General features: G+C 46.5%; 1 protein-coding gene across 3 annotated transcripts in view; it reads left to right on the forward strand.

Moving 5' to 3' along the window:
* Window positions 1–24,977, forward strand: part of LOC146812955 (C-type lectin domain family 2 member E-like) — a 256,306-nt gene that overhangs the window by 212,811 nt on the left and 18,518 nt on the right. For all 3 annotated transcript variants that reach the window (XM_085619990.1, XM_085619991.1, XM_085619989.1), the window contains exon 4: window positions 3,799–4,016. In XM_085619990.1, the coding sequence (XP_085476116.1) occupies window positions 3,799–4,016 (218 nt within the window). The remainder of the gene's footprint in view (window positions 1–3,798; window positions 4,017–24,977) is intronic.

Consider the following 24,977-nt stretch of genomic DNA (forward strand, 5'->3'; position numbering starts at 1 on the left):
TAAAAAAAAACAAAAAATTTTTTAAAGTAAAACCTTCCAGTCACCCCATAAACTTCTGGACTGCTTTTTCGTGTTCAGTCCTCAGTTATTGTTATGTTATGTTATGTTAGGAACATTTGTAGTGCGCACAGCTGCCCCAGCTAAGGGGCGTCCTGGCGCATGACAAGGTAAACATAGCAACACTGAGCATAGAAACAGAGAAAGAAAAAAGGGCGCAGCAAGAAGAGGGGGAAAATTAAAATAGGAAGGTTTTTATAGCTTTACGGAACAAAAGAAGGTCTTCCATCAAGCGAATCTCAATCGGAAGAGAGTTCCAAAGCACTGCTGCTTTTACCCGGAAGGACCGGCCCCCAACTCGGCTGAGCTTAAACCTCGGGACCTCAAATGATCTCAAAGAGCGGGTTGGAACATAAGAGGGCAGGAGATTCGAGAGGATCCGGGGGGCTGATCCCATCAAGATTTTAAAAGCCAGACATAAAACTTTAAAATGAATTCTTGTTTTAACCGGTAGCCAATGCAAAGATCGAAGGGTACTAGAAACAGAGCAGGACCTGGGCAAGCCAACTATGGCTCTAGCTGCGGCGGTTTGGACACGTTGAAGGCGGATGATTTCTGCCTGGTTTGCCCCTACCAGGAGAGAGCTGGCATAATCCAGACGAGATATTACTGTTGCCTGAACCACCAGCTGCCTGGTAGGGGGATCAAAAAACTTCAGGACAGGTCTTAAGCCTCGAAGGACCCCAAAACAGCAGGCCGCGGTTTTCTTAGAGTGCCCCACGAAGCTAAGAGTGGGCTCCAACCACACTCCCAAATTTCACAACTCCGTTACCGGAATTGGAGACGGCCCAAGCTCCGGAGGCCACCATCTGTCCCCCCAGAGCTCCTTCCCCTTCCCGACAACCATGACCTCAGTCTTCTTAGCGTTGAGCTGGAGACAGTTGGCATTCATCCAGCTTGCCACCGCCCTCAGTCCACTCTGGAACCTAGGGGCATCCTGCTCAACATCCCCGCTGATAGTAACCGCTAGCTGAGTGTCGTCAGCATAAGAGACCATAGTCATGCCCCACTGCTTGACGACATCAGCCAGCGGTCTCACGTAAAGGTTGAATAACGTGGGACTCAGCGAGGATCCCTGCGGCACCCCCAGGCCCAGAGGATGGAATTTGGACTGGTACGGTGGTATGGCAACGCAGAAGGAGCGGTCGTCGAGAAAGGAACGGAACCACTGTAGGGCGAGCCCACCAATGCCTATCTCCTCCAGGCGATGCAGAAGGATGCGGTGTGAAACAGTATCGAAGGTGGCGCTCAGGTCTAATAATACTAGCGCCGCCGTCTGTCCCACATCCAGCACCAAACGCAGGTGTTCGGCCATGGCGAGAAGGGCTGTCTCCGTGCTATGCCCAGCACGGAACCCATTCTGGGTAGCATCCAGAATGTTGGCTCGGGTAAGATGGTCAGAAAGAGCCTGGTTGACGTGGGCCACCACAACTTTTGCCGGCCAGGGGAGCAAGGAAATGGGCCGGTAGCTCTCCGGTTTTAAAGGATCCAATAAGGGTTTCTTCAGGATAGGAGAGACCACTGCCCGCTTCCATTTAGCTGGAACCGTGCCCGTAGCCAGCGAGATGTTAATGAGGGAGCACACCATGGGGCGTCCCACAAAAGACTGATCCCTGAAGAGGGCAGATCTTAATGGATCCAAAGGTGATCCAGATTTAATTTTCTGGGTCAACCTATCAAATCCCTCAGGTAAAAGCAGGGGGAAAGAGTCCATAGTGGGGAGGCCCGGGATAATATCCAGGGTCCCCAATGGTGGCCCCGTACAAGGAAAAGCCCAGTAGATGCCCTGCACTTTCTCCAAAAAGAAGGATGCCAAAGCCTCACAGTGAGAGGTAGAAGCCATTGCCGGGGAGGAGATTCTTTTTGCCAAAAGATCTTTAAGGGCCTTAAATATAGATTTAGACGGGTTAGTACTGTTGCGGAATTCTACCGAGTAGAACGCCGCGCGGGCTCTACAGATGGCGCGGAGATAAACCTTAACGGAAGCCAGATACAACGCTTGCTTGGCAGTTTCGTAAGACCTCCGCCACTCTCTCTCGGCCCGCCTACAGCTGCCCTTCAAAGCACGAAGGGCGCTGTCATACCAGGGGCTCGACTCTCTGGAGCTAAGTTTGCTTGCCATGATGGGAATCAGTGAATCAAGGGGAATAGAGGGAATCTCAGGCAAAGGCGCCCGGATAGCCACTAAAAAGTGGTCCGCCCACCCTAGGGGTGATATGGAAGAGACTGTGGCTTCCGTAAGATTAGTGAAAAAGGGATCCAGCGTATGCCCTCCTACGTGGGTGGGTTGTGCTACCTTTTGAGACAGTTGAAGGGCCTCGAGATCAGCTAAAATTTTGATGACAGCCGGCGCACTCTGATTGTCAAAATGGAGGTTGAGAGCTAACGGCGTCAGGGAAAACTTCTCTGAATGCAACGTCACTGCCTGGGGGTCGATATACCACCATCCCCGAGATCGAGAACTGGGGGCTGATCAAGATCTTAAAAGAGGCGCTTTCGCATCCAGCAATATTTAAAGCATTCCAGCTACAGGAGAAACTAGATTTAACAGCAAGGGCGATACCCCCTCCTCTAGTTGAACGGTTTAGAGTGAAGATGGAATACTCAGGGGGGAAAGCCAAGTTAATAATGGCTGCGTCGTCCTCCTGCAGCCAGGTTTCCGTGATGGCAAATATATCTGGGGTCTCATCCTGCATGAGGTCCAAGAAGGCTTGATGGTGTTGCACCAAGGACCTGACATTCAGGCTAAGTATTCGAAGTACATGCGCCGAGCCATTGCTTCGAGAGGCGGTAGTGAAAGGCCACTGGCGGGTGTGTGCGGGAGAGGCAAGTGCCCATCTCTTGCAGGCACACCGAAATGGGCCGCTTAAAGGATGGATATGTGCCTGATCACACTTCGGAATGGTCAGTCCAATGGACCGCAAAGTCTCATTGGAATAGGTGATCATCACGACACCAGATCCGAAAAGTGCCAAAGAGAAACCCGCTGCGCCCCGTGCGTCCTAAGCGTGGATGGGTGCAGACGGGCAGGACTCTGGCTAAGCGACGGCGTCCCGCTGCGCGACCCCGCTGCGCGGGGGGGGAGCGACTTTAAATAGGCGTCCCGCGAGGCTGTCCGAGCGCAGGAACGCTCACAATGGCGCCCGCCGGGAGATGCAGTGCCCAACCAAAGATGGCGCCCAACCAGGACTACCCCCGTGACCCGGACCCACCAAAACGGCGGTGTTTTTATAAACAATTAAGTGCGGTAAGAGGGAGGGGAGCACCCAACCTGGTCCCAGTTAATAACAAGGGCAAGTAAATTAAATGAAACAAAATACAAAAACGGGAAAGTTTAAAAATCCTCTCGCCAAATCATCCAATATGTGGCGCCCAACCAACCAAAGCTGGAAAGTAGTCTGAACATATGATCCCCATCCTGAAAGCACTCCACTGGCTGATCAGAGGCCAGAATCCATTTTAAGTTGGTGTATGTCAGCAACAAAGCCTACTGTCCCATATGTGGAGTCAGGGCAGTTAGATTTATTACATGACTTGGTTTCTGACCCTAACTCCTGAATGATGATCTTACAGAGCGCAAACTTTGCCCAAATTCCTGGGCTTTTAAGTCTGTCACGAGAGCCCCTTTGTGCTTGGTTAGTCATCACACCTACCATTTAGATGTGTCTTATTATAGGGATGAATGTTATCGCAATAGTTGTGCTTGTATGTTTACTACTACCTCACGTTTCACTTTAATAGGTGTGAAGATGTCTAATGAAAGATCAGAAACCAATGATGACTGCACTGCTGCACATGCAATGAACCGCAGTGTACACTACCAGTGTGACGATGGATGGCTCTTAAACCTGGATAAATGCTTCTTAATCTCTACCGATGAAGGAAGCTGGCATTTTGCCTACAATAAGTGCGTGTCTCTGAATTCCACTTTGGCTGTGATTGAAAACGATGAAGAAAAGGTAAGTAGTAAGGAAGTATTCCATCCGTCTCTTGCCATTCTTCTGCCTGTGAATAGCTTATACATTTTCTGATCTCCCCTCCCTGATTGGTATGCACCAATCTTTCTCTATATTTATGAGATTGCCTGCATGTTGTTGAGGACAACTTGTGTATGTAGAGCAGCTCGCCAAATGACAGCAGAGCACTGTACAGGGTCAAACCAAGTCTATTACTGAGTGATTCCAGGTAAAGCTGGGCTCTGAGATAGGAAGCGGGGTGTTACATCACCCAGGTGTATTCTTCTTTAAAGAGGTGTGTCTTCATCATTCTCAATCCTACATTGGAGCAGGCTTGGGACTGTCATAATGGATATAGAATTGTTTTTCCAGGGTCATGATTTGGTATTTAAAGTGTGGTTACTGCGTGGCACTGCCGATGCGGGGGCCTTGGGACAGCATGACACTTTCTAACACCCACCCCTCCCCTGCTTCTCACCTCTTTAGGAATATTGAATTAATTATATGGCTCTTGCTCATTCCAACTTTGCCTTTTTCTTCTTGAATATTCAGTTTGAGATTCCCGGGGATTATTTATAATTCCTCATTTTTCTTAGTGATATATGAAATGGTTGTGGGAGTGTGAATCTTCTGATTACTTTACTGTATTGCAGACCAGCATGGGTCCTACCTCCTGTAGTGGGACCATCTCTCAATGAGATTACATTCCTCGGTCCTCAGAGGATCTGCTTATTTACCAGGGTATTTGGTGCACTTGATTCCTTGCCATGAGGGGTGTTTTGGCTTCTTTCTCATTCATAACTTGTGGCAGAACTTGTGAAGAAGGAATAGTTGAGTAAGGTTAATTTAAAGGGGTAATCGGAGCTGCTACCAGTGGTTCTTTCGAGAAATGCACTTTCAACCTTCCTGTTTAGCTCTCTATTCGAGTCTTAGCTTGGGAGAAATAGCATGAGCACAGTGCTTAATTTGAGCCTAAGGGTTTCTGGTGCTCAGCACTGGCATTGTCAACACCGGCTCTTGTGAGAGTCTGCCCCAAGGTGGCGCTGCCTGGCTAATTTAGAGCTGACCACAACAACAGTTAATTATTTAATTCAATATGCATTTAAAATGACTGCTACCTTTTTCCCAGGCTATTCTTTTAGCTTTGGGGGCCTAGAATAGTCATTCTGAATGATTACACTTGTAGGAGTCTGATGGTTAGTAGTTCTGCTGTTTATATCATTGGCAGCTTAGCTGGAGCATTGTGCCCTGACACAATGTGTAAAAAAAAATAAAAAATGCAATTACTGCATGAGTAAGAATTTTCTCTCTCTCTGTCTCTTTCTCTTTCCCCTTCCCCCTCCTCACCTCTGGGTGCTCTTGTTTAAGTGATCAATGCAGATCACTGGCCATTCCGACAAGGGCTCTTTCCACCCTTTTTGACGTCCAACTAAATCATGTCAGGCTAAGTCATGTCGGACACATTTAGGCTTTTCCTTCATGTCCAGTTAAGAGCTGGGACACACCTCCTTGCTTCATGTATGTCGTCATCATGGAGGTCTTGATTCTGGTGGTCTTGAAATAGCTAGATGGCATCCACGACATTGGAGTCATTTCTCTCCCTCCACAGTTGCTTTGACTCTGAGCACATTGTTTGAGGTCCTCTCTTGATTTCCCCTCACCTCATTTAGTTAGTTCCTCTCTCAATTGTTAAGTTCTACTGCCCTTTCTCCTGCTCTTTTGTTTCTGGTTCCTTACAAAGACAGTGATGAGCCATCTATAACCACAGATCAGGTACAGCTGAAGATTCGGAAAGTACTAGGTGGGCACAAATGATTTCTCTCCAGCCTATACATCATTGTCTCCTTGTGCCTCAAGTGAGTCAAGCTATTTTGGATGAAGGATTTCCAGTCTCCTCACTTTCCTTCCCAGTGATGCTCAGAATTCTTGAACTCTTGTAGGAGGAAGGGATTCTAGTGGCAATGGACCAGATGCCCAAGTCTTTTTGTATGTCCCAAAGTTGGATACTAAGCATTGAACCCCAATAAGATCTCTCTACTCATTTGCTGTTTCCTCTTTAACTGACCGTGTCCAGTCATAGATGGTATCCATAGCCATCAATGTGGCTTGTGACTGCCATTGCCAGCATCAATTCTCTGTGAACAAACCCACGTCTGCTGACTCCATGAAGAGGATGTATTAAACAATGTTAGATAGGCAGATGAGGGCTCCAGGCTGGCCTTTTCCATTGCAGTGTTCCATTGGAGATGATGGCTCCCCTCTAGTCACTGATTTCAGGTAAGTGTACATTAAAAAGTAGCTGCATAATCACTGTGTAGGTCTCATAACCCAAACAAGACTTACCTTTTGCATTCACTCGCAGTCCACCCTGAATAATTTCAAAGACTAATTTATTAACTATCTGCCCGCACTCTCCCTTTATGCAAAAACAACAATTGATGGACAGAATGCAGAACAATGTCATACATTCACCCCAGTACAGAGATCTAAGCCTAAATCCATCGTTTTTTTTTTTTTTTTTTTTTGCTCACCATGCCGTTCCAGTTTGAACCCAGCCATATGCAAATCAGTCTTGACCCTGTGCCTCATGGGAACAGTCCAGCCCGAACTGCCAAGCCAGGTCCTCCCTGGACTGGAAACAAGCATCCTAGGACCGGTTTCTGGCATTTCAGCCGTCTTCAGCCAGGCTTGCTTGATTTCCAGTGGCATGGAGAGCAAGGGACCCACGTCTGGGCATACCCTTCCCACTCGGGGTGACAAATGCAAAAACAACAATTGATGGACAGAATGCAGAACAATGTCATACATTCACCCCAGTACAGAGATCTGGGCCTAAATCCATCGTTTTTTTGCTCACCATGCCGTTCCAGTTTGAACCCAGCCATATGCAAATCAGTCTTGACCCTGTGCCTCATGGGAACAGTCCAGCCCGAACTGCCAAGCCAGGTCCTCCCTGGACTGGAAACAAGCATCCTAGGACCGGTTTCTGGCATTTCAGCCGTCTTCAGCCAGGCTTGCTTGATTTCCAGTGGCATGGAGAGCAAGGGACCCACGTCTGGGCATACCCTTCCCACTCGGGGTGACAAATGCAAAAACAACAATTGATGGACAGAATGCAGAACAATGTCATACATTCACCCCAGTACAGAGATCTGGGCCTAAATCCATCGTTTTTTTGCTCACCATGCCGTTCCAGTTTGAACCCAGCCATATGCAAATCAGTCTTGACCCTGTGCCTCATGGGAACAGTCCAGCCCGAACTGCCAAGCCAGGTCCTCCCTGGACTGGAAACAAGCATCCTAGGACCGGTTTCTGGCATTTCAGCCGTCTTCAGCCAGGCTTGCTTGATTTCCAGTGGCATGGAGAGCAAGGGACCCACGTCTGGGCATACCCTTCCCACTCGGGGTGACAAATGCAAAAACAACAATTGATGGACAGAATGCAGAACAATGTCATACATTCACCCCAGTACAGAGATCTGGGCCTAAATCCATCGTTTTTTTGCTCACCATGCCGTTCCAGTTTGAACCCAGCCATATGCAAATCAGTCTTGACCCTGTGCCTCATGGGAACAGTCCAGCCCGAACTGCCAAGCCAGGTCCTCCCTGGACTGGAAACAAGCATCCTAGGACCGGTTTCTGGCATTTCAGCCGTCTTCAGCCAGGCTTGCTTGATTTCCAGTGGCATGGAGAGCAAGGGACCCACGTCTGGGCATACCCTTCCCACTCGGGGTGACAAATGCAAAAACAACAATTGATGGACAGAATGCAGAACAATGTCATACATTCACCCCAGTACAGAGATCTGGGCCTAAATCCATCGTTTTTTTGCTCACCATGCCGTTCCAGTTTGAACCCAGCCATATGCAAATCAGTCTTGACCCTGTGCCTCATGGGAACAGTCCAGCCCGAGCTGCCAAGCCAGGTCTTCCCTGGACTGGAAACAAGCATCCTAGGACCGGTTTCTGGCATTTCAGCCGTCTTCAGCCAGGCTTGCTTGATTTCCAGTGGCATGGAGAGCAAGGGACCCACGTCTGGGCATACCCTTCCCACTCGGGGTGACAAATGCAAAAACAACAATTGATGGACAGAATGCAGAACAATGTCATACATTCACCCCAGTACAGAGATCTGGGCCTAAATCCATCGTTTTTTGCTCACCATGCCGTTCCAGTTTGAACCCAGCCATATGCAAATCAGTCTTGACCCTGTGCCTCATGGGAACAGTCCAGCCCGAACTGCCAAGCCAGGTCCTCCCTGGACTGGAAACAAGCATCCTAGGACCGGTTTCTGGCATTTCAGCCGTCTTCAGCCAGGCTTGCTTGATTTCCAGTGGCATGGAGAGCAAGGGACCCACGTCTGGGCATACCCTTCCCACTCGGGGTGACAAATGCAAAAACAACAATTGATGGACAGAATGCAGAACAATGTCATACATTCACCCCAGTACAGAGATCTGGGCCTAAATCCATCGTTTTTTTGCTCACCATGCCGTTCCAGTTTGAACCCAGCCATATGTAAATCAGTCTTGACCCTGTGCCTCATGGGAACAGTCCAGCCCGAACTGCCAAGCCAGGTCCTCCCTGGACTGGAAACAAGCATCCTAGGACCGGTTTCTGGCATTTCACCCGTCTTCAGCCAGGCTTGCTTGATTTCCAGTGGCATGGAGAGCAAGGGACCCACGTCTGGGCATACCCTTCCCACTCGGGGTGACAAATGCAAAAACAACAATTGATGGACAGAATGCAGAACAATGTCATACATTCACCCCAGTACAGAGATCTGGGCCTAAATCCATCGTTTTTTTGCTCACCATGCCGTTCCAGTTTGAACCCAGCCATATGCAAATCAGTCTTGACCCTGTCCCTCATGGGAACAGTCCAGCCCGAACTGCCAAGCCAGGTCCTCCCTGGACTGGAAACAAGCATCCTAGGACCGGTTTCTGGCATTTCAGCCGTCTTCAGCCAGGCTTGCTTGATTTCCAGTGGCATGGAGAGCAAGGGACCCACGTCTGGGCATACCCTTCCCACTCGGGGTGACAAATGCAAAAACAACAATTGATGGACAGAATGCAGAACAATGTCATACATTCACCCCAGTACAGAGATCTGGGCCTAAATCCATCGTTTTTTTGCTCACCATGCCGTTCCAGTTTGAACCCAGCCATATGCAAATCAGTCTTGACCCTGTGCCTCATGGGAACAGTCCAGCCCGAACTGCCAAGCCAGGTCCTCCCTGGACTGGAAACAAGCATCCTAGGACCGGTTTCTGGCATTTCAGCCGTCTTCAGCCAGGCTTGCTTGATTTCCAGTGGCATGGAGAGCAAGGGACCCACGTCTGGGCATACCCTTCCCACTCGGGGTGACAAATGCAAAAACAACAATTGATGGACAGAATGCAGAACAATGTCATACATTCACCCCAGTACAGAGATCTGGGCCTAAATCCATCGTTTTTTTGCTCACCATGCCGTTCCAGTTTGAACCCAGCCATATGCAAATCAGTCTTGACCCTGTGCCTCATGGGAACAGTCCAGCCCGAACTGCCAAGCCAGGTCCTCCCTGGACTGGAAACAAGCATCCTAGGACCGGTTTCTGACATTTCAGCCGTCTTCAGCCAGGCTTGCTTGATTTCCAGTGGCATGGAGAGCAAGGGACCCACGTCTGGGCATACCCTTCCCACTCGGGGTGACAAATGCAAAAACAACAATTGATGGACAGAATGCAGAACAATGTCATACATTCACCCCAGTACAGAGATCTGGGCCTAAATCCATCGTTTTTTTGCTCACCATGCCGTTCCAGTTTGAACCCAGCCATATGCAAATCAGTCTTGACCCTGTGCCTCATGGGAACAGTCCAGCCCGAACTGCCAAGCCAGGTCCTCCCTGGACTGGAAACAAGCATCCTAGGACCGGTTTCTGGCATTTCAGCCGTCTTCAGCCAGGCTTGCTTGATTTCCAGTGGCATGGAGAGCAAGGGACCCACGTCTGGGCATACCCTTCCCACTCGGGGTGACAAATGCAAAAACAACAATTGATGGACAGAATGCAGAACAATGTCATACATTCACCCCAGTACAGAGATCTGGGCCTAAATCCATCGTTTTTTTGCTCACCATGCCGTTCCAGTTTGAACCCAGCCATATGCAAATCAGTCTTGACCCTGTGCCTCATGGGAACAGTCCAGCCCGAACTGCCAAGCCAGGTCCTCCCTGGACTGGAAACAAGCATCCTAGGACCGGTTTCTGGCATTTCAGCCGTCTTCAGCCAGGCTTGCTTGATTTCCAGTGGCATGGAGAGCAAGGGACCCACGTCTGGGCATACCCTTCCCACTCGGGGTGACAAATGCAAAAACAACAATTGATGGACAGAATGCAGAACAATGTCATACATTCACCCCAGTACAGAGATCTGGGCCTAAATCCATCGTTTTTTTGCTCACCATGCCGTTCCAGTTTGAACCCAGCCATATGCAAATCAGTCTTGACCCTGTGCCTCATGGGAACAGTCCAGCCCGAACTGCCAAGCCAGGTCCTCCCTGGACTGGAAACAAGCATCCTAGGACCGGTTTCTGGCATTTCAGCCGTCTTCAGCCAGGCTTGCTTGATTTCCAGTGGCATGGAGAGCAAGGGACCCACGTCTGGGCATACCCTTCCCACTCGGGGTGACAAATGCAAAAACAACAATTGATGGACAGAATGCAGAACAATGTCATACATTCACCCCAGTACAGAGATCTGGGCCTAAATCCATCGTTTTTTTGCTCACCATGCCGTTCCAGTTTGAACCCAGCCATATGCAAATCAGTCTTGACCCTGTGCCTCATGGGAACAGTCCAGCCCGAACTGCCAAGCCAGGTCCTCCCTGGACTGGAAACAAGCATCCTAGGACCGGTTTCTGGCATTTCAGCCGTCTTCAGCCAGGCTTGCTTGATTTCCAGTGGCATGGAGAGCAAGGGACCCACGTCTGGGCATACCCTTCCCACTCGGGGTGACAAATGCAAAAACAACAATTGATGGACAGAATGCAGAACAATGTCATACATTCACCCCAGTACAGAGATCTGGGCCTAAATCCATCTCCCTTTAAGCATCTCTATTCCAAGATTCCTCCCAGTCGTCAGAGATCAACTCTTTACTCATCCACATAGCCGCCATTTTCGACACTGACCGCTCTATCGTCTCTCAAGGCTTTCTTCAGCCTGTTGCTGTGGGTGTCTAACTGTACAACAGGATGTGACCTGGCAATATTCTCACAGCTGTTCTGTGACTGGACTCTGTCAGATGTTAATATCCCTTTCCAAATTTTTGATTTTTGATTTCAAAGGTCATTCAGCGATCTACCCCTGGTACCTGCAGGAGCTCACGGAAAGCTTTAAGAAAGCCGTACAACGCAGTTGGCATAACCTTTTCCTTTTAAGGCCCTCACAGGTATATTTTTAGCAACCCTCAAACTTCTTTGACATAGTTATTGTAATCCGGTACAGCTTCAAAGTCTTCATTCTTCACTCTGTAGCCATTACTTGTCGACAAGAGAAGTATTCTTCTTTGCAAGACTGTGACTACCTGAGGTAGGCAGATGACACTTGTATCCCAGTTGACAATTGCAACATCTTCCAGCTAAAAGTATCTGTTGACTCCATTCCCACGTCTCTGATTTTCCTCCGCTACTTAGTTCTGTATTAGAAAGTTTTAAAGTTACTCTTCTAGTAGTCTTAAAAAAACACTTCTGAAGTGCTTCTTGTCTTAATAGTTCTAGTTCAGAAAACTTTATTCGGATAACTTGGTATCCATAACAGGACAGCAGCATAACACATTATTTTACAAATGGAGAGTAATAATAAAATTCATTAGCAATAAACAGTTTGTAATTATATAAAATACCAGTTCATACATCAGTTTATGCAAGATAATCATATATAAATATAAGAGCTCAGGGGTTAGACATCATCTTACGTGCTCAAGTGGCAATTTTCAAAAACGTGCTAGTACGAAAGACTAACTCTTCATTGGCCAGAGTGAGTAACCACAAATAAGCATTATCAAAGCTAATAGGCCTCTGCTTTTTAAAAAATGGAGCTCAAAGCCACTTGGTGTATTTTAAATAGTATTTACAAAGAAACAAAAAATGTAAAGTAGATTGTCCGTTCACACCATCACCTGGGCAGGGTACATAGTCCAGATTGGAGTGGTAGCCAAGCAGAAAACATAACGCAAATAGAGTACCTGCTCTTAGGCGAAATGGAAGGCTCCTTTCCCAGTGGCTCATAGGTAAGGAGAGCTAGGTAGGGGGTGTCTGTGCTGTTCTGTAGTCGTATAGCTGAAGGCAAAAGATTTTCTAGATTCCATACCAATCCTTTCTGTGTTGTATAATAGAGTGCACTTTTGAGCTCATTTTTATGCAATGTTTCGGCTGTACAGGGATTTAAGAAAATACAACCTATATTAACACTACATAGACTTTGGTGCACTCCAGACAGCCAAGGGATATACATTCCTTTCTCACATTTAACACAGTCACTGATAATCTCTTAAGTTAAAGAAGCAGCCTGATTCTTCCAGACCGATAACCAAAAAGAGCAATTTAAATGAAGTTCCATGTAGCAAATGTATTGTGGGGTAGAGATTGGGACACCCAACAGTTTCCTGCAAAACCTATTCTTTTCCTGCTGAATATAGGAGCTGTTGACATTACCCCAAATCTCAGCTCCAGACGTGGCTACTGGGACGCATTGTGATTTAAAACAAAAAAATTCAAATAGCACCTGTGCTCTTTGGGTGGGGAAGGCTAAGAATGGAAGGGATGGCCTTTGAGAACTTGTTCCTGGAGTTTGCCATATGCTCAGTCCATGAGCCTTTCGCAGCAAATACCACTCCAAATAGGGGAAGGTACTAGCGCTCGTCAATTTTTGACTGCCTGCAGTAATAGAGCTGAGCTAGCGTTTCCCAGGGCCACATGACATTATAAAAGATTTTTTTTTAAATTGACGCATAGTTCTAGGCTACCCATGTGGTTAACAAAGGTCTGTATTAAGATGCGCAGAGAGTGCGGAGTGCAGCCTAGAAGGACCGCATCATCTGCGTATAATAGTACAGGAAGTGTTTTCCCATTAATTTTGGGGACGTCTTGTGTCGTAGATTTTAACGATTTATTCAATCTATTAATGTAGATAATAAAAAGGAGGGGGGCCAGAACACATCCCTGTCTGACCCCCCTCCCTTCCCACCCTGATGGCTCCAGAGACCTCGCCCCCGCAACCAATCCTCACCTGGCCCTGAAGATCTTTATGGAGATGCACTAAAAAAATGTACCAAAGGCTCATCCAGTCCATAGGCCAGGAGGATAGACCAGAGGTTTGACGTATTGATAAGGTCAAAAGCGGAGGACAAATCCATAAAGGCCAAATAGACTGGGGAGGACCGCGCAATGGTCTATTTCCCAATGACCAGATTAAGATTTAAACACGGTTCATTGGTGCCAACCTTACTTCGGAAACCCAGCTGTCAAGGCTCTAAGATGCCACTTTCCTCTGACCACTCTAAAATCTTATTGTATAATACTCTGCCCAATATTTTTCAAGTGTTATCGATCAGGGATATAGCCCTGTAGTTAATAGGTTGAGACCGGTCCCCCTTTTTTAAAATTAGAACGAAAATACTCGTAGCCCAGGTGCTAGGTATCGGAGCATGCGTTAAATTATTAAAAACATTCAAAAGGAGCGGTGTCCAAAAATCTGGTTTCCATTTGATTAGATCTATAGGTAACCTATCCGGGCCTGGGGCTTTGTTCCCGAGGCTCTGATGGATAGCTTCTTCCACCTCAGACAGAGTTATTTGTATGCTAGACAGTGGGCCAAGTTCATACTGGTCTGACTCTTGTGGGGGGAGTAGCACACATTTTTTCAGAAGTGGTTTTCCTATGACTCACTCGAAATGGTGCAGCTGACAGGTGTTAATAGCTGACCCATAGATCGCATATCCCTCGCAGCAGACCAAAAAATATTATCCTGTTTTATAGTGGCAGCCTTAGATAAAGCTTCCCAGCGATCATTTAGGAGTGCTCCTTTCCGAATGGCGATTGCTGTATTGTACCTCCGCCTAGCCATTTTCACGTCTGCGGTGCACCTTGGGTTGGATGATAAAACCCTACGCAGATTCCTGTTCGCCTCAGAACACTCATGGTCGAACCATCTCGGGCCATGTTTTGCCAGAGGAATAGGTTTCGACAAAAGGGTTTTAGTTGCCTAACAGAGTTTTATAAAATCCTGGACTGCCTCTGGATGCGGTTTTGTGAGTCGATAAACATGAATTAATAAGGTGCATATTGTCCTTCACTAGTGACTTGAACAATTCACCACTATCAACACCCCTCCATGTTAATCTTAATTTATCAGTTGAGGGCATTACATTCCTGGCCCCACATTCGATAGAGAATACAGGCCGAGGCGCCAATCTCAAAGCTATTTTCATGGATTGTGGTCCCCATGGCTCGTAACAATAACTTCTGCAGCCTTTAAGCAATCCACAAGAAGAGGGGAAATAAAAATTAAATCTATGGTTGTGGAACAACCCCTTCCTCAGAATGTTGGTGCTTGGTGGTTAATAGCTTGTGATGCACCCACGGCATCCATAACATTAACAAGATTATACAAACTCAGGAGCGTGCCCTGAATGAAGCGTAGCCTGGGTTGTGTATACCTACACCCTGAGGCATATCTATAAGTTTCGCATTAAAATTGCCACCCAAGAGAATCCCGGTAATCCCATCTAAGCCTTGCTGGCAGTCTAAATTGGAAATAAAACCAAAAAGCTTAATAAAATTCCAATTGGGAATAGAATGAAAATCCTTATTATAAGAGTTTATCAAATAAAAAAACTCTCCTTTTGTAAATCAAGATTTGGAAGTTGCGGCTGTTGGTTGATAAAACCTTAACTCCCTCCAGCATCAACATTAATCCCAATAAATAGGCCCTCCGATGGTCGGCCAAATTTGGGGGTGGGGGCTACTATGCTAAAACAATGAAGCCCCTCAATATGTAATTCATGGGTGGCCCAGGTCTCTTGGAACATAACTACGTCTTGGTCCGATATTAAACGCAGCCAATCCTGATCACCAAGCCTTGACTGTAGACCTGCTACGTTCCAGCTTCAGACACTCAAATCAGTGTCAACTTTGGCATCCAAATTAGAAAAAGCCTGAAACCTATTGGTTACCGAAGGCAGAGCATAGACATTCCTAACGGGTGTATATTGTGGTTTGTAGAAATAACCTAAGGGGAGCGTACAAATACTAGAGTTTTGTGTGAATGGTTGCTCATCACGGGTGCTTAATAGGCGGCGAACCATGTGAGGCCTACGAAAATTAATGACCATGCAGTCACCGTTTATGTTCTTGGGAGAATGACCAACCCACCCTACTCGCCTGGCCTTGAGAATCTCATTCATATCAGAGGGGTGGAATCTTTTGTGTTTACTTAACCAGTCCACAGACTTGTTACGTAAGTCCACCCAAGACTCAGTCTGATCCCCAATAAGATTTGGGACACCAGCCAAAACCAACACATAAAGGCAAGAAGCTGGGGGTAGGCTCAAAACATCGGCATTGGGTCTCGGGCAGCTACTCCTAGGGCAGTCCATGGCCGTGGCACCCACACTTGGATCACTTAAATTAGTTCCAAAGTGTGGATGCTTGTGATGACTGCTACCTGGGTCTGGGATATTTACATTGGACACTCCAGGCATATCTTGTATATTCCTCTGCTCAAGACTAGAGTCTAACACAGGAAGTTTATTTTGATTACGGCATTTTAGATAAGAATTAGCAGATGGAATGTCTTTATGCATAGTGGAACTTAACAATTGTAAATTGGACCCATGGTTATTAAGTACCGGCATTGAAGATACCCCCTCACAAGCATTATCGGAAACACAATTCACCTTACTGCCACTTAAATTGCCCATTACAGAGTCCATCCTTTTTAACTTTCCCCAAAGGAGATCAAAATTCCTATCAATCACCTCCTTAATATGGACCAACGCGGTTTCCAGAGCTTTTGCAACAGTTTACAAGAGCGGCGTCCCCAACAGTCTCTGCACCCACGTCGTGTCCTGGTAGATTAATAACGGTGTCTGTCTGGGTACCCATAGTTAGTTGAAATGACTACAGGATCAGTTGTGGGATTGACAAATTGGGAGCATTTTGTACTTATTGTTATAGAAGTACCTACGGTCTGCTACTGTTTATTCGGTGGTGCTTTCATCTTAACATTTCTTTGGGACTTAGCAACCTGTGCTCTAGTATAAATGCAAGACACAACTGGGGCAGTCATAATGGGTACATCCTGATTTGATGGAGAGGGGCTCAGGGAAGCAGAACAAGTCGTAATAGATGGATACTTTAGTGGAGTTGGATGTGGTGTGCTGTCTGAATTGGGGCCACCTAATGATAAGCGAGTCTGTAGCGAGGCGGGATCCAAGGAAAGGTGACACTCAGTTATTTCAATTTCGTGGGGCAACAAGGATTCCGCCCGAACGATGAATGCATCTAAGGTCCCGGCTACTCCTCTACATTTATTCATGTTGTGATAACAAACTCAAGTGGCCCAGATACAAAGGTAAGATACAACACAAGTGGCAGACTAGAAATGGCAATAAGCTTCACGTTACGTGGGGACTTGAAGAGGTCAAATGCCAGAGAGTAGATAACAGAGGGGTGGCCTAGCCCAGCCTCCTCCGGGCGTGGATGGGCCTGCCCTTGGCCTGGACTTGGCCCGTGCGTGGCCCAGGCATGCCCGCGTGCGTCCCGTGCTGCGGGAGCCCTGCGCATTTAAGCACTGCCTGGTGCTCGAAACCGGCGTGTGCGCTGCTGGGGCTTGTAGTCCCTGGCCGGCGTCGTCACTCGCGGCCGGGACTGGAACTTTGGAAATGCCCAAGTGACACTCTTGGCGGTGGCAGCAGCAACAAGAACAAGGCACCAGGTAAGTTCGGCTCCCGCACTGCAGGAGCCCTGCACTCTTCTTATGCGCCTCCCGGCGCTCTAAACCAGCGTGTGCGCCGCTGTGGCTGCTGGGGCTTGTAGTCCCTGGCTGGTGGCGTCACTCGCAGCCGGGACCGGGACTTTGGAAATGCCCAAGTGACTCTCTTGGCGGTGGCGGCAGCAACAAGAACGAGGCACCAGGTAAGTTCAGCTCTTAAGTGTCATCTATTTGTTTTTTAATGCAGTGGGTGAAAAATATTGAAATGTATTCAGTTCTTGCCATATCAAAGACTGTCTGTACCTGGATACTGCGCAGACTGGGTTTTGGAGAGCATGGTATGGAGTTTATCCTTGAAGCATGATTGGACAATGCTTAAAGTGTACAGATCATAACCTGCTTAGGTGGTAAGCTGGTCGACTCGACCACTCAGTTCTATGTCTGAATACTGTCGATCTCCAACAGAAAACGCTTTTAAATGCAATTGTGGTCAAACTGAGGTGTCGGCTCTGAGTGGCCAGTCCTGGATCTGGTCCTTGGCCTTGTGGACTCCATCCTTAGGTGACCGACTGGTGTCTGTAGTCAATTTGCATGTTGGCCTATTTTTGAGACTTTCCCCATTAATATTGCCTAAATCATCTAAGTGGCTTCAACCGGTTTGCTACAGTTCTAAACCTATTTCAATTTTTGTTTTCTGATTAACCACCAATTCTTATCTAGAACTTATTATATTTGGTCCTTCCACAAAATTATCTTTGGAAGGCGTCATATCATTCAAAATCTTCTTACTTTAAGTCTCCATTCTTCCATCTGGTCATTTGCATTGAAGCCTCACTGACTGTTGGTTGGAAAACATATGGTCTTGAAGTCCTGCCTCTTCTACTGTACTTTCTAGCCTGGTGGCCCTTTTGTGCTAAGCAGGCTCTGTAAAAGTACTCCTTTCTGTATTCTATTCCTCACCTCTTGCCTCTTTACAGGCTACTCAAATACTGTTGCACACTTACTGGGGCTGAACTTTATTTCTTGTCTGACACTTGATTGCGGTTGCTATATACACCTCATACTGAATCCCTTACCTTTTAGTAAATTGCAGCAAACCGGTTTGCTGTCTCTGTCTAGAGAACTGTTTCTCAGTTTCGCGTTCCATCACTCTGGCTTTGTGATAGTAGCAACAGGACAAACTGTGGGTAACCGTGTACTTTACAAGCAGTGCCTATTTCGGACTGTAATCTAATGCACATCCCTCAACCCACAAGGAATACAGGCACAAGTTGACAGATGCACAGCTGACTTCCTGTCATTGATAAGTTCCTACTGTCTTTCTAGGGTCCTCCGTGCACAGGCATGTGTGGCTGCATGCTTCATCCATGTGGCCATGATGCAGTTATAGAAACTAAGGGTACAAAGAGGAAGCTGTAAATGACATGGGATACAGCACGCCGGAGGGTGCTATGTGTATTTAAAGAGACGGTCCCTAAATGGGATCCCCAATTCAGAGTATTGCGTAACCGTCTTGGGGAGTGAAATAACCCCCTGGAATCAGAAATGTAAAGGGAACACAAATGCTCACCTAGGAATCCATGAGAGTCTAAGGAACCAAAGTGTAAAACGGTTAATGTGACCTGCACATGCAGGCCCTCATCCAGCAGGAAGCTACTAGTGGTAAATGTCTGAGCCAACGGAGAAGGAAATGCAATTGAAGCCGGTGTGACTCCCCGGAAACTAGATCCACAATGTTCCAAGCTGCTCCAGGTTGTGTTGTATCCTTTGTGAACTGTAATGTATTGTGATGGGGTCAATCTTGCTCCAGGTTCTAGGAAATTTGGTATCCCAATAACTTGACAAGTGTGATTGGGAAAATAACCAGAAGTGGCGGGCCATCAGTATCCAAACTGTTTTCAATTACACCAAGACCATGACACACAAGAAGCTATGAAGACATTGTTCTTTGCCATCTGTTAATTATGTGACACGAAAATGGTGGGATTGACTTTGCCCATTCTTGGACACCCTGTAGGCAAACTAGAGACTTTAAAAAGCAAACTTGAGAGTAACTTAGAAAACTCATCAGGATTGCCCAAATGTGAATACATCATCTTCCTGTACTGGAAGGCGGAAGTCCATAAAAAAGGTTTCAGTTTTCTGATCCTCCGCCTCAATGGGAAAGGGCAATTTCCTTCTTCTGGTTTCGGGTACAATGCCCAACACAATGCCCAGACGAGGTATTAGGGTGGATCACTGTGCACTGATTGTTTTTGGTCCCTGAAAAAAAGACATCTGGTTATAAACAGAACACCTCAGTGAAGTGGGTGCACAGTGTTCAGGTTGCCTGCAGTTCCATGAAGCTTCTGCTCTTGGCCTTGCGCCTTCACCTGTAGAGGATGAGCAGCCATTTTATGAGGCACATACTGAGCCCATTTAAATGCAGGAGGGAGCGCTCTCTGACAAATCAGATTTTCTTGTGTCTCCAGCCTGGGAAACTGTAATACAAGCAAGAAGACTTCTCTGTCCCTCCCCTCGTATCTCTCAGAAATGACAAGGCCTGAAATTGGCCGAGAGATCTTAATTTTGGGGCAGTGCTCAATGATTCTGTGGCTGAGTAAGTGGTAGTGAGGGTGACTCAATGGGAAACAATGTTTTTCATCATATTTGTTGTTGTGTGTTAGGGCCTGATGTATCGAAGGGTTTTACCCATTCTGTATCTATGGGAACATCTGTTCATACATATGGCCCTTAGTTTAGTCTGCTCTAGGTCAGCTGTTCATTTACATTTGCTGTCTTGCACACCTCTACTGCTGCCAGAGTTGACATGGTTGACTTGGCTGGACAGAAAGCCCGCCCATTTGTTTTTACCTTTCCGGGTCAGCTGCTCCCGCCGAGCCTCATGCCAAGGTGCGTGCTCCCTCTCCAGGGGACCCCAAAGGGTGCTGAACCTCTTTGTGGATTATCTCATATTTTGTAATCTGTACCTTCTGATGGCCCATTTTTGTGATGTTAATGAGTGAAAACTTGAGTAGAAAGTTCCAAAAAGTGTAAAATGCTCACATCATAGCCATTATCCTTTCATAGCAAAATTATTTATCAAAAGTAAATCCACTCTACACATTTCATATTTACTTCAACAAAAGAATAAAAGACACATTATAACATCTTTACATTTTTATCTATCCCACCAACAGGGTTCTTATACAAATGTAAGTGAATGTTCATTGTCATACTTTTATAGTGTAAAACTGGTAATGGATTTAAATTTTATGAAACAATATATATAATCTTCTGGTTTTAAATTTTACATATTGCTTGTAATCTTCGCAACAACCTCCATATATTTTTCTTAAACCAATTAAAAGGAAGACGCGACACCGCTTAGTTGGAGGTAAGTGCTGAGTTTATTCCAGGTGACTCCACAAGTGACCATCAGCGCAGCTCCCTCTAGCTGACACTTGTTAATCCAGGGAAAACAGACTTCCACATTCTTCTCCATCTGGCTGTATGCCAAAAGTTCCTCCTCCTTAATAAAACAAAATAAAATAGTCTCAAACCAACATAGCCGAGACAAGTTGCCCAAATATAGTTCACCAAGAAATCAAGCAAAAAAATTCTACTAAATAATATAGACAAACAAAAGTAGACCGTAATGAATGTGACGCTGCGGACCCACAACCTAATCTTTGTACCGCACAGGAACCCATCTTTCACTTTGTGTACGTGTTTTGTGTGGTGTGCACCCATTTCCTTGCGGGAGCACCGCAACAAAACGAGTGTACAAAATCCACTTCCCCCAATGTCTTTATTCCAGATTCTGCCATCCTCTAAATGCACTACACAATGCGTCGATCATACTACTTGCACAAAAGCAGAAACTTAGAAGTCTTATTTTTTTTTCTCACTCTGACCGAACTACCCTCCTCAAGATTTTGCAAAATATTTTTCCTGTGTCCCCTCACATACTCCCTCTGTAACCTGCATCTTACATGGATCACACAGGCAAATGTGAAGTCAACTATGTGTTGCTCCATTCATTCTCTATTAAGCTTGGAACCAGGTGCATGTCCGTGCAGAAGTACAAAAAGTGAAACCTCAGTTGACCCATTGGAAATTGTCTTATAAGCCAACAAGATTTGTTACACAACTGGCTTCCAACTTAATTTTCGAGCCAGTGCTAACTGTTGCTGATCTTACAATATGCTGTTAAAGCACCCGACTAAACAGTTTCTTCTGGGATGGCATAGGAATGATCTAACATGCTTTAAACCATATGCAGAAGTCTTCATCTCCTCTGGCACATTTTTGTTAGGGAAACCCTTTCTCATTAATACTCTTTGCAGGAACTGATTTATTGAAGTGGTATATATGCTATAAACAAATGTGAATTAGGGCCACTTTGACATATAATCAGTCAAAAAATTGTAAACCAGCTTTGACCAAGGCAAGGAAGGTGTGTCCAGTTCACTGAATCCATAGGCGAAGGTTGAGGAACATGGGTTTTAGAACTCCTTATGCAAGTTCCCAAAATCACTCTCAAAGCATTCTATGGCTTTATCCATGCCTCGACACCAAACGTCCTCATGCGCTCTGCATTTCATCTTTCGGATGTCTGTGTGTCTTCATTAGCTGATGCTAACTTCAACACCTTCTTCCTCATGGCACAAGATACCACCGGTTGTCCGCATGCTGAACCATCTTTTTAGAACAGGGCTAACCATGCACAATTCACAACATGACCTTAAAAAGAACATCTTTGTCCAATTCGTTCCTTCACTGATTTCCTACCAAGCTTATCAAGTGTCTTCATTACTGAGGGATACTGCTTCAGCAATTCTACTAAACCATTTCTCTTTATTCTCCCGTCTGAGTGCAACAGTGTCCTTATGACATGCGTAGGAAATGTTTTCAAGATAGATCTCCCTGCGGGACTTAGATGATGTATTAGTAAAGCTCTTTTTAATCCATAAAAGTATCCCTATCTAAGTCATCCAGGTTTGCCTCAAATGCCTGTTTCCACGGAGGCCAGTTTAAGGGGAGCGTATCGGGTGAAGACAGGAAAGGAGGAGGAGCACTGATTCCATCCGTGATTGACACAGATATACAGCCAGGGTTAAATGTACAAAAACAGTATTTTAAGGCCGGGACATAAACATACAGGTGAGGTGGCTAACGCACTGACCGCAGCACCACATACATTGAATTGGTGGGCCAGAATGTGCTGGATGTTGAAGCCATGCTGGGCGACTCGAGATGGGACACACAACCACCCCAGCCAGAGGCTGCATGCTTGAGATGCAGTTGAAAGGAGCCCTAAAAAAACTGGTGGTTCTCAAGAATCAAGAGAGAATCTATGAATTCAAAGCCCTAGGCAAGGAGGTCTTGGATCCCAGTCTCGGTGCATTTGTAATGGGAATGCTTTCCTCCAGGTTTGTAGATGTTCAACTAGAGGTTTGTGTGGACATGATCCATCACACCGGTCCCATTAGACCAGCCCAACAGAGACCTAGGGGTTTTCTCATGAAGTTCCACTAATACTTGGAGAAAGAAGCAGTCCTGAGAAAAGCAGGACCAGTTTTGTACCATCTACCAAGATACCATACTAGTGACTCTTCATCGCCTGGCTGAATTCAGGGTGATCACCAAGAAACTTTGGGATAAAGGAGTCAGATAGAGATGGACATATCCATTTGGCCTTAAATCTGAATTGGGTAACAAGTGCTGCATGGTGATGGAGGCCTTGCATGCTGCCTGCCTGCTGGCCCTGGATGCTTCAATGCAATCTCCTTAGCAGAATGTAGACTTGATTCGCTCCAGCTGCTGAAGGGGCTGAACTGCAACCCAGCAGAGCTCAGGGAGCCAAGAACGGATCCCGCCCTAAACTACAAAGACCTACGGACGTTCTTGATCTGATGGACACTAGAAGATGTCTCATGTTCTCCAACCAGTGCTCCTTCTGTCCCCTGGGGCTCCCTTTTCCTGGTATTGAAATGGGGCTCTTTTGGGTAGTTCAGGGTTCTGGGAAGGGGCCAGGCGTAATCTCTCATAACTGGGGGCAGATAAATACATGGTGAACGGAACATCTCCTTGGTCGGGCGGATTTGGAAGGGAACCCAATTTGATCTCTCTCAACACACAGGATAGCCTAGTATGGGACCCTTTCAGAGGCAGGGGGCAGGGTAGCGGGATTTCCAAATCTATCAACACTCGCCACACCTGGCTGCAAAATCAGACTCAATAAAACAGTTTTTGAAACCCATTGAGACACAGTGTAGACTTTCTCCAGGTGTGTGAAATTGTGAGGACAGAAGGTGAGGACTGCAATCCTGTACTGGAGCAATTCAAGAATATCACTCTGGTGATTGTGTATGGACCTGGTTAGTTCAAGGTATGTGTGACTGAAAGCATCACAAAGATGGATTCAAGAATGGGGACTCCAAATACCTTGAAGCCAGTTTGGGAGGGATGAACTCAGGAGACAAAATATCTACAAAGCAGCTGATGATGGTAACTGGAGGTGTTTTTTTCCCCACTTTTTTTTGTGGTCAAAGACCGAGCCTGGCCGAGGGCTCGTGAGGGATTACCAACTGCCTAGAAGGTAGAAGTGGAGAAGTGTGGCTTAATGGTTAGAGCGGCAGACCTCGATGCAGAGCACTGGTCCGGGACCAGGGTTCGATTCCCGTCGCGGCAGGGTCTCGGGCTATAAATTCCGCGGACTGGATATTCTCGCCTCAGTGCCTATTCTAATCATGGGTCCCACGCTGCAACTCTGGGCAATAGCTTGCTTAATCTCCACAACGGCCCCCCCGCGGCGGGATGCCTGGCTTTCACCTTGGGGATGCCCAATATGGGTTATCTCACAGGGAAAAACCAGGAAGGGTTCCCAAGGCAAGCGCCAAGATGCCCAAGGGTAGTTGAGCGCTATATAAGAACATATAATAATAATAATAATAATAATCTTGAATATCTGGTGTGGACGTACAGTGTGTGTTTTCCGCCTGCTGTTCCTCTGTTGGGTACCTGGATTACAAGACCCGTAATCCCTGCAGGAGGTGCTGTAGCACACTTGAGGGCGCCTGAAGATCGCAGTGAGGGAATGCGTCTGAGCACAGACCGGGCCAAGAGCAGGCTCTTCTAAGGCTTGGCTGCCTCTTTGTTTTGTTATTTTCTGTGCATAATTATGGTGAAGCATAAGCTACCTGTGGGCTGCCTTAAGGAGGTAAGACGTAGAACTCCTATTGAAGGATTTGTATCATGTTGTGGGATTCATTTCCAAGGAAATCCAAATACTTTAAAGACCTTTATCTCTATATCAAGAATCATCTGTTTCCACCCAGACCCTTTCCTCCGTTCAGTTGGGGTCTAACATGATAGTTGTGGAAGCTCAAATCTATGACTCTTTGAACCAAAACTCAATAGCGGAGCTTCCTCCTAATCCGCCAAACTTTAATTTGTCTCCCATTCTCTCATGCCTCCAACTAAGCCCCCATGTTTTAAAAAATCCTAATACACGGAGTAAGCTGGCTCAAGTTCATGGACCTGAATTCAATGTAGTTGAGCCGCAAACGACCCCTTTTTATCTTAATTGAATAACTGACTAGTTGGGCACCAAATTTAAATATCTTCTGACAGAAAGCCCTCACCCCATATTTGGACATCACAATGCCATTGCTTTGCCCTGGCAAAATTAGCTACTAAGCCAGTGGAGTTTGCACCAAATCATGTCTCCCAAGAAGCCCCAGTGTTTATTGCCCATTGCGGAAGTGTCCCCCACTTGCCAGTGATACGGCAAGTGGCACACATGTGGCGGTCCATCTGCCCATATGTAGGCCCTTATGTTATAGTTTAACCAACGTTCCATCCTTAGCCACGGGAGTGACAAACAATAGAGCAGCTAAAAATCGAGCGTTACATTGGTTGAAACACTGTCAAGTTTACCAGCTATTGCTACAATGGTATTCTGTTGGTGCGTAGAGTGATATGAGAATGCAGGTTCTTGACGAAAT

The sequence above is a fragment of the Triturus cristatus genome, chromosome 7 (assembly GCF_964204655.1).
Source record: "Triturus cristatus chromosome 7, aTriCri1.1, whole genome shotgun sequence".
NCBI lineage: Eukaryota > Metazoa > Chordata > Amphibia > Caudata > Salamandridae > Triturus > Triturus cristatus.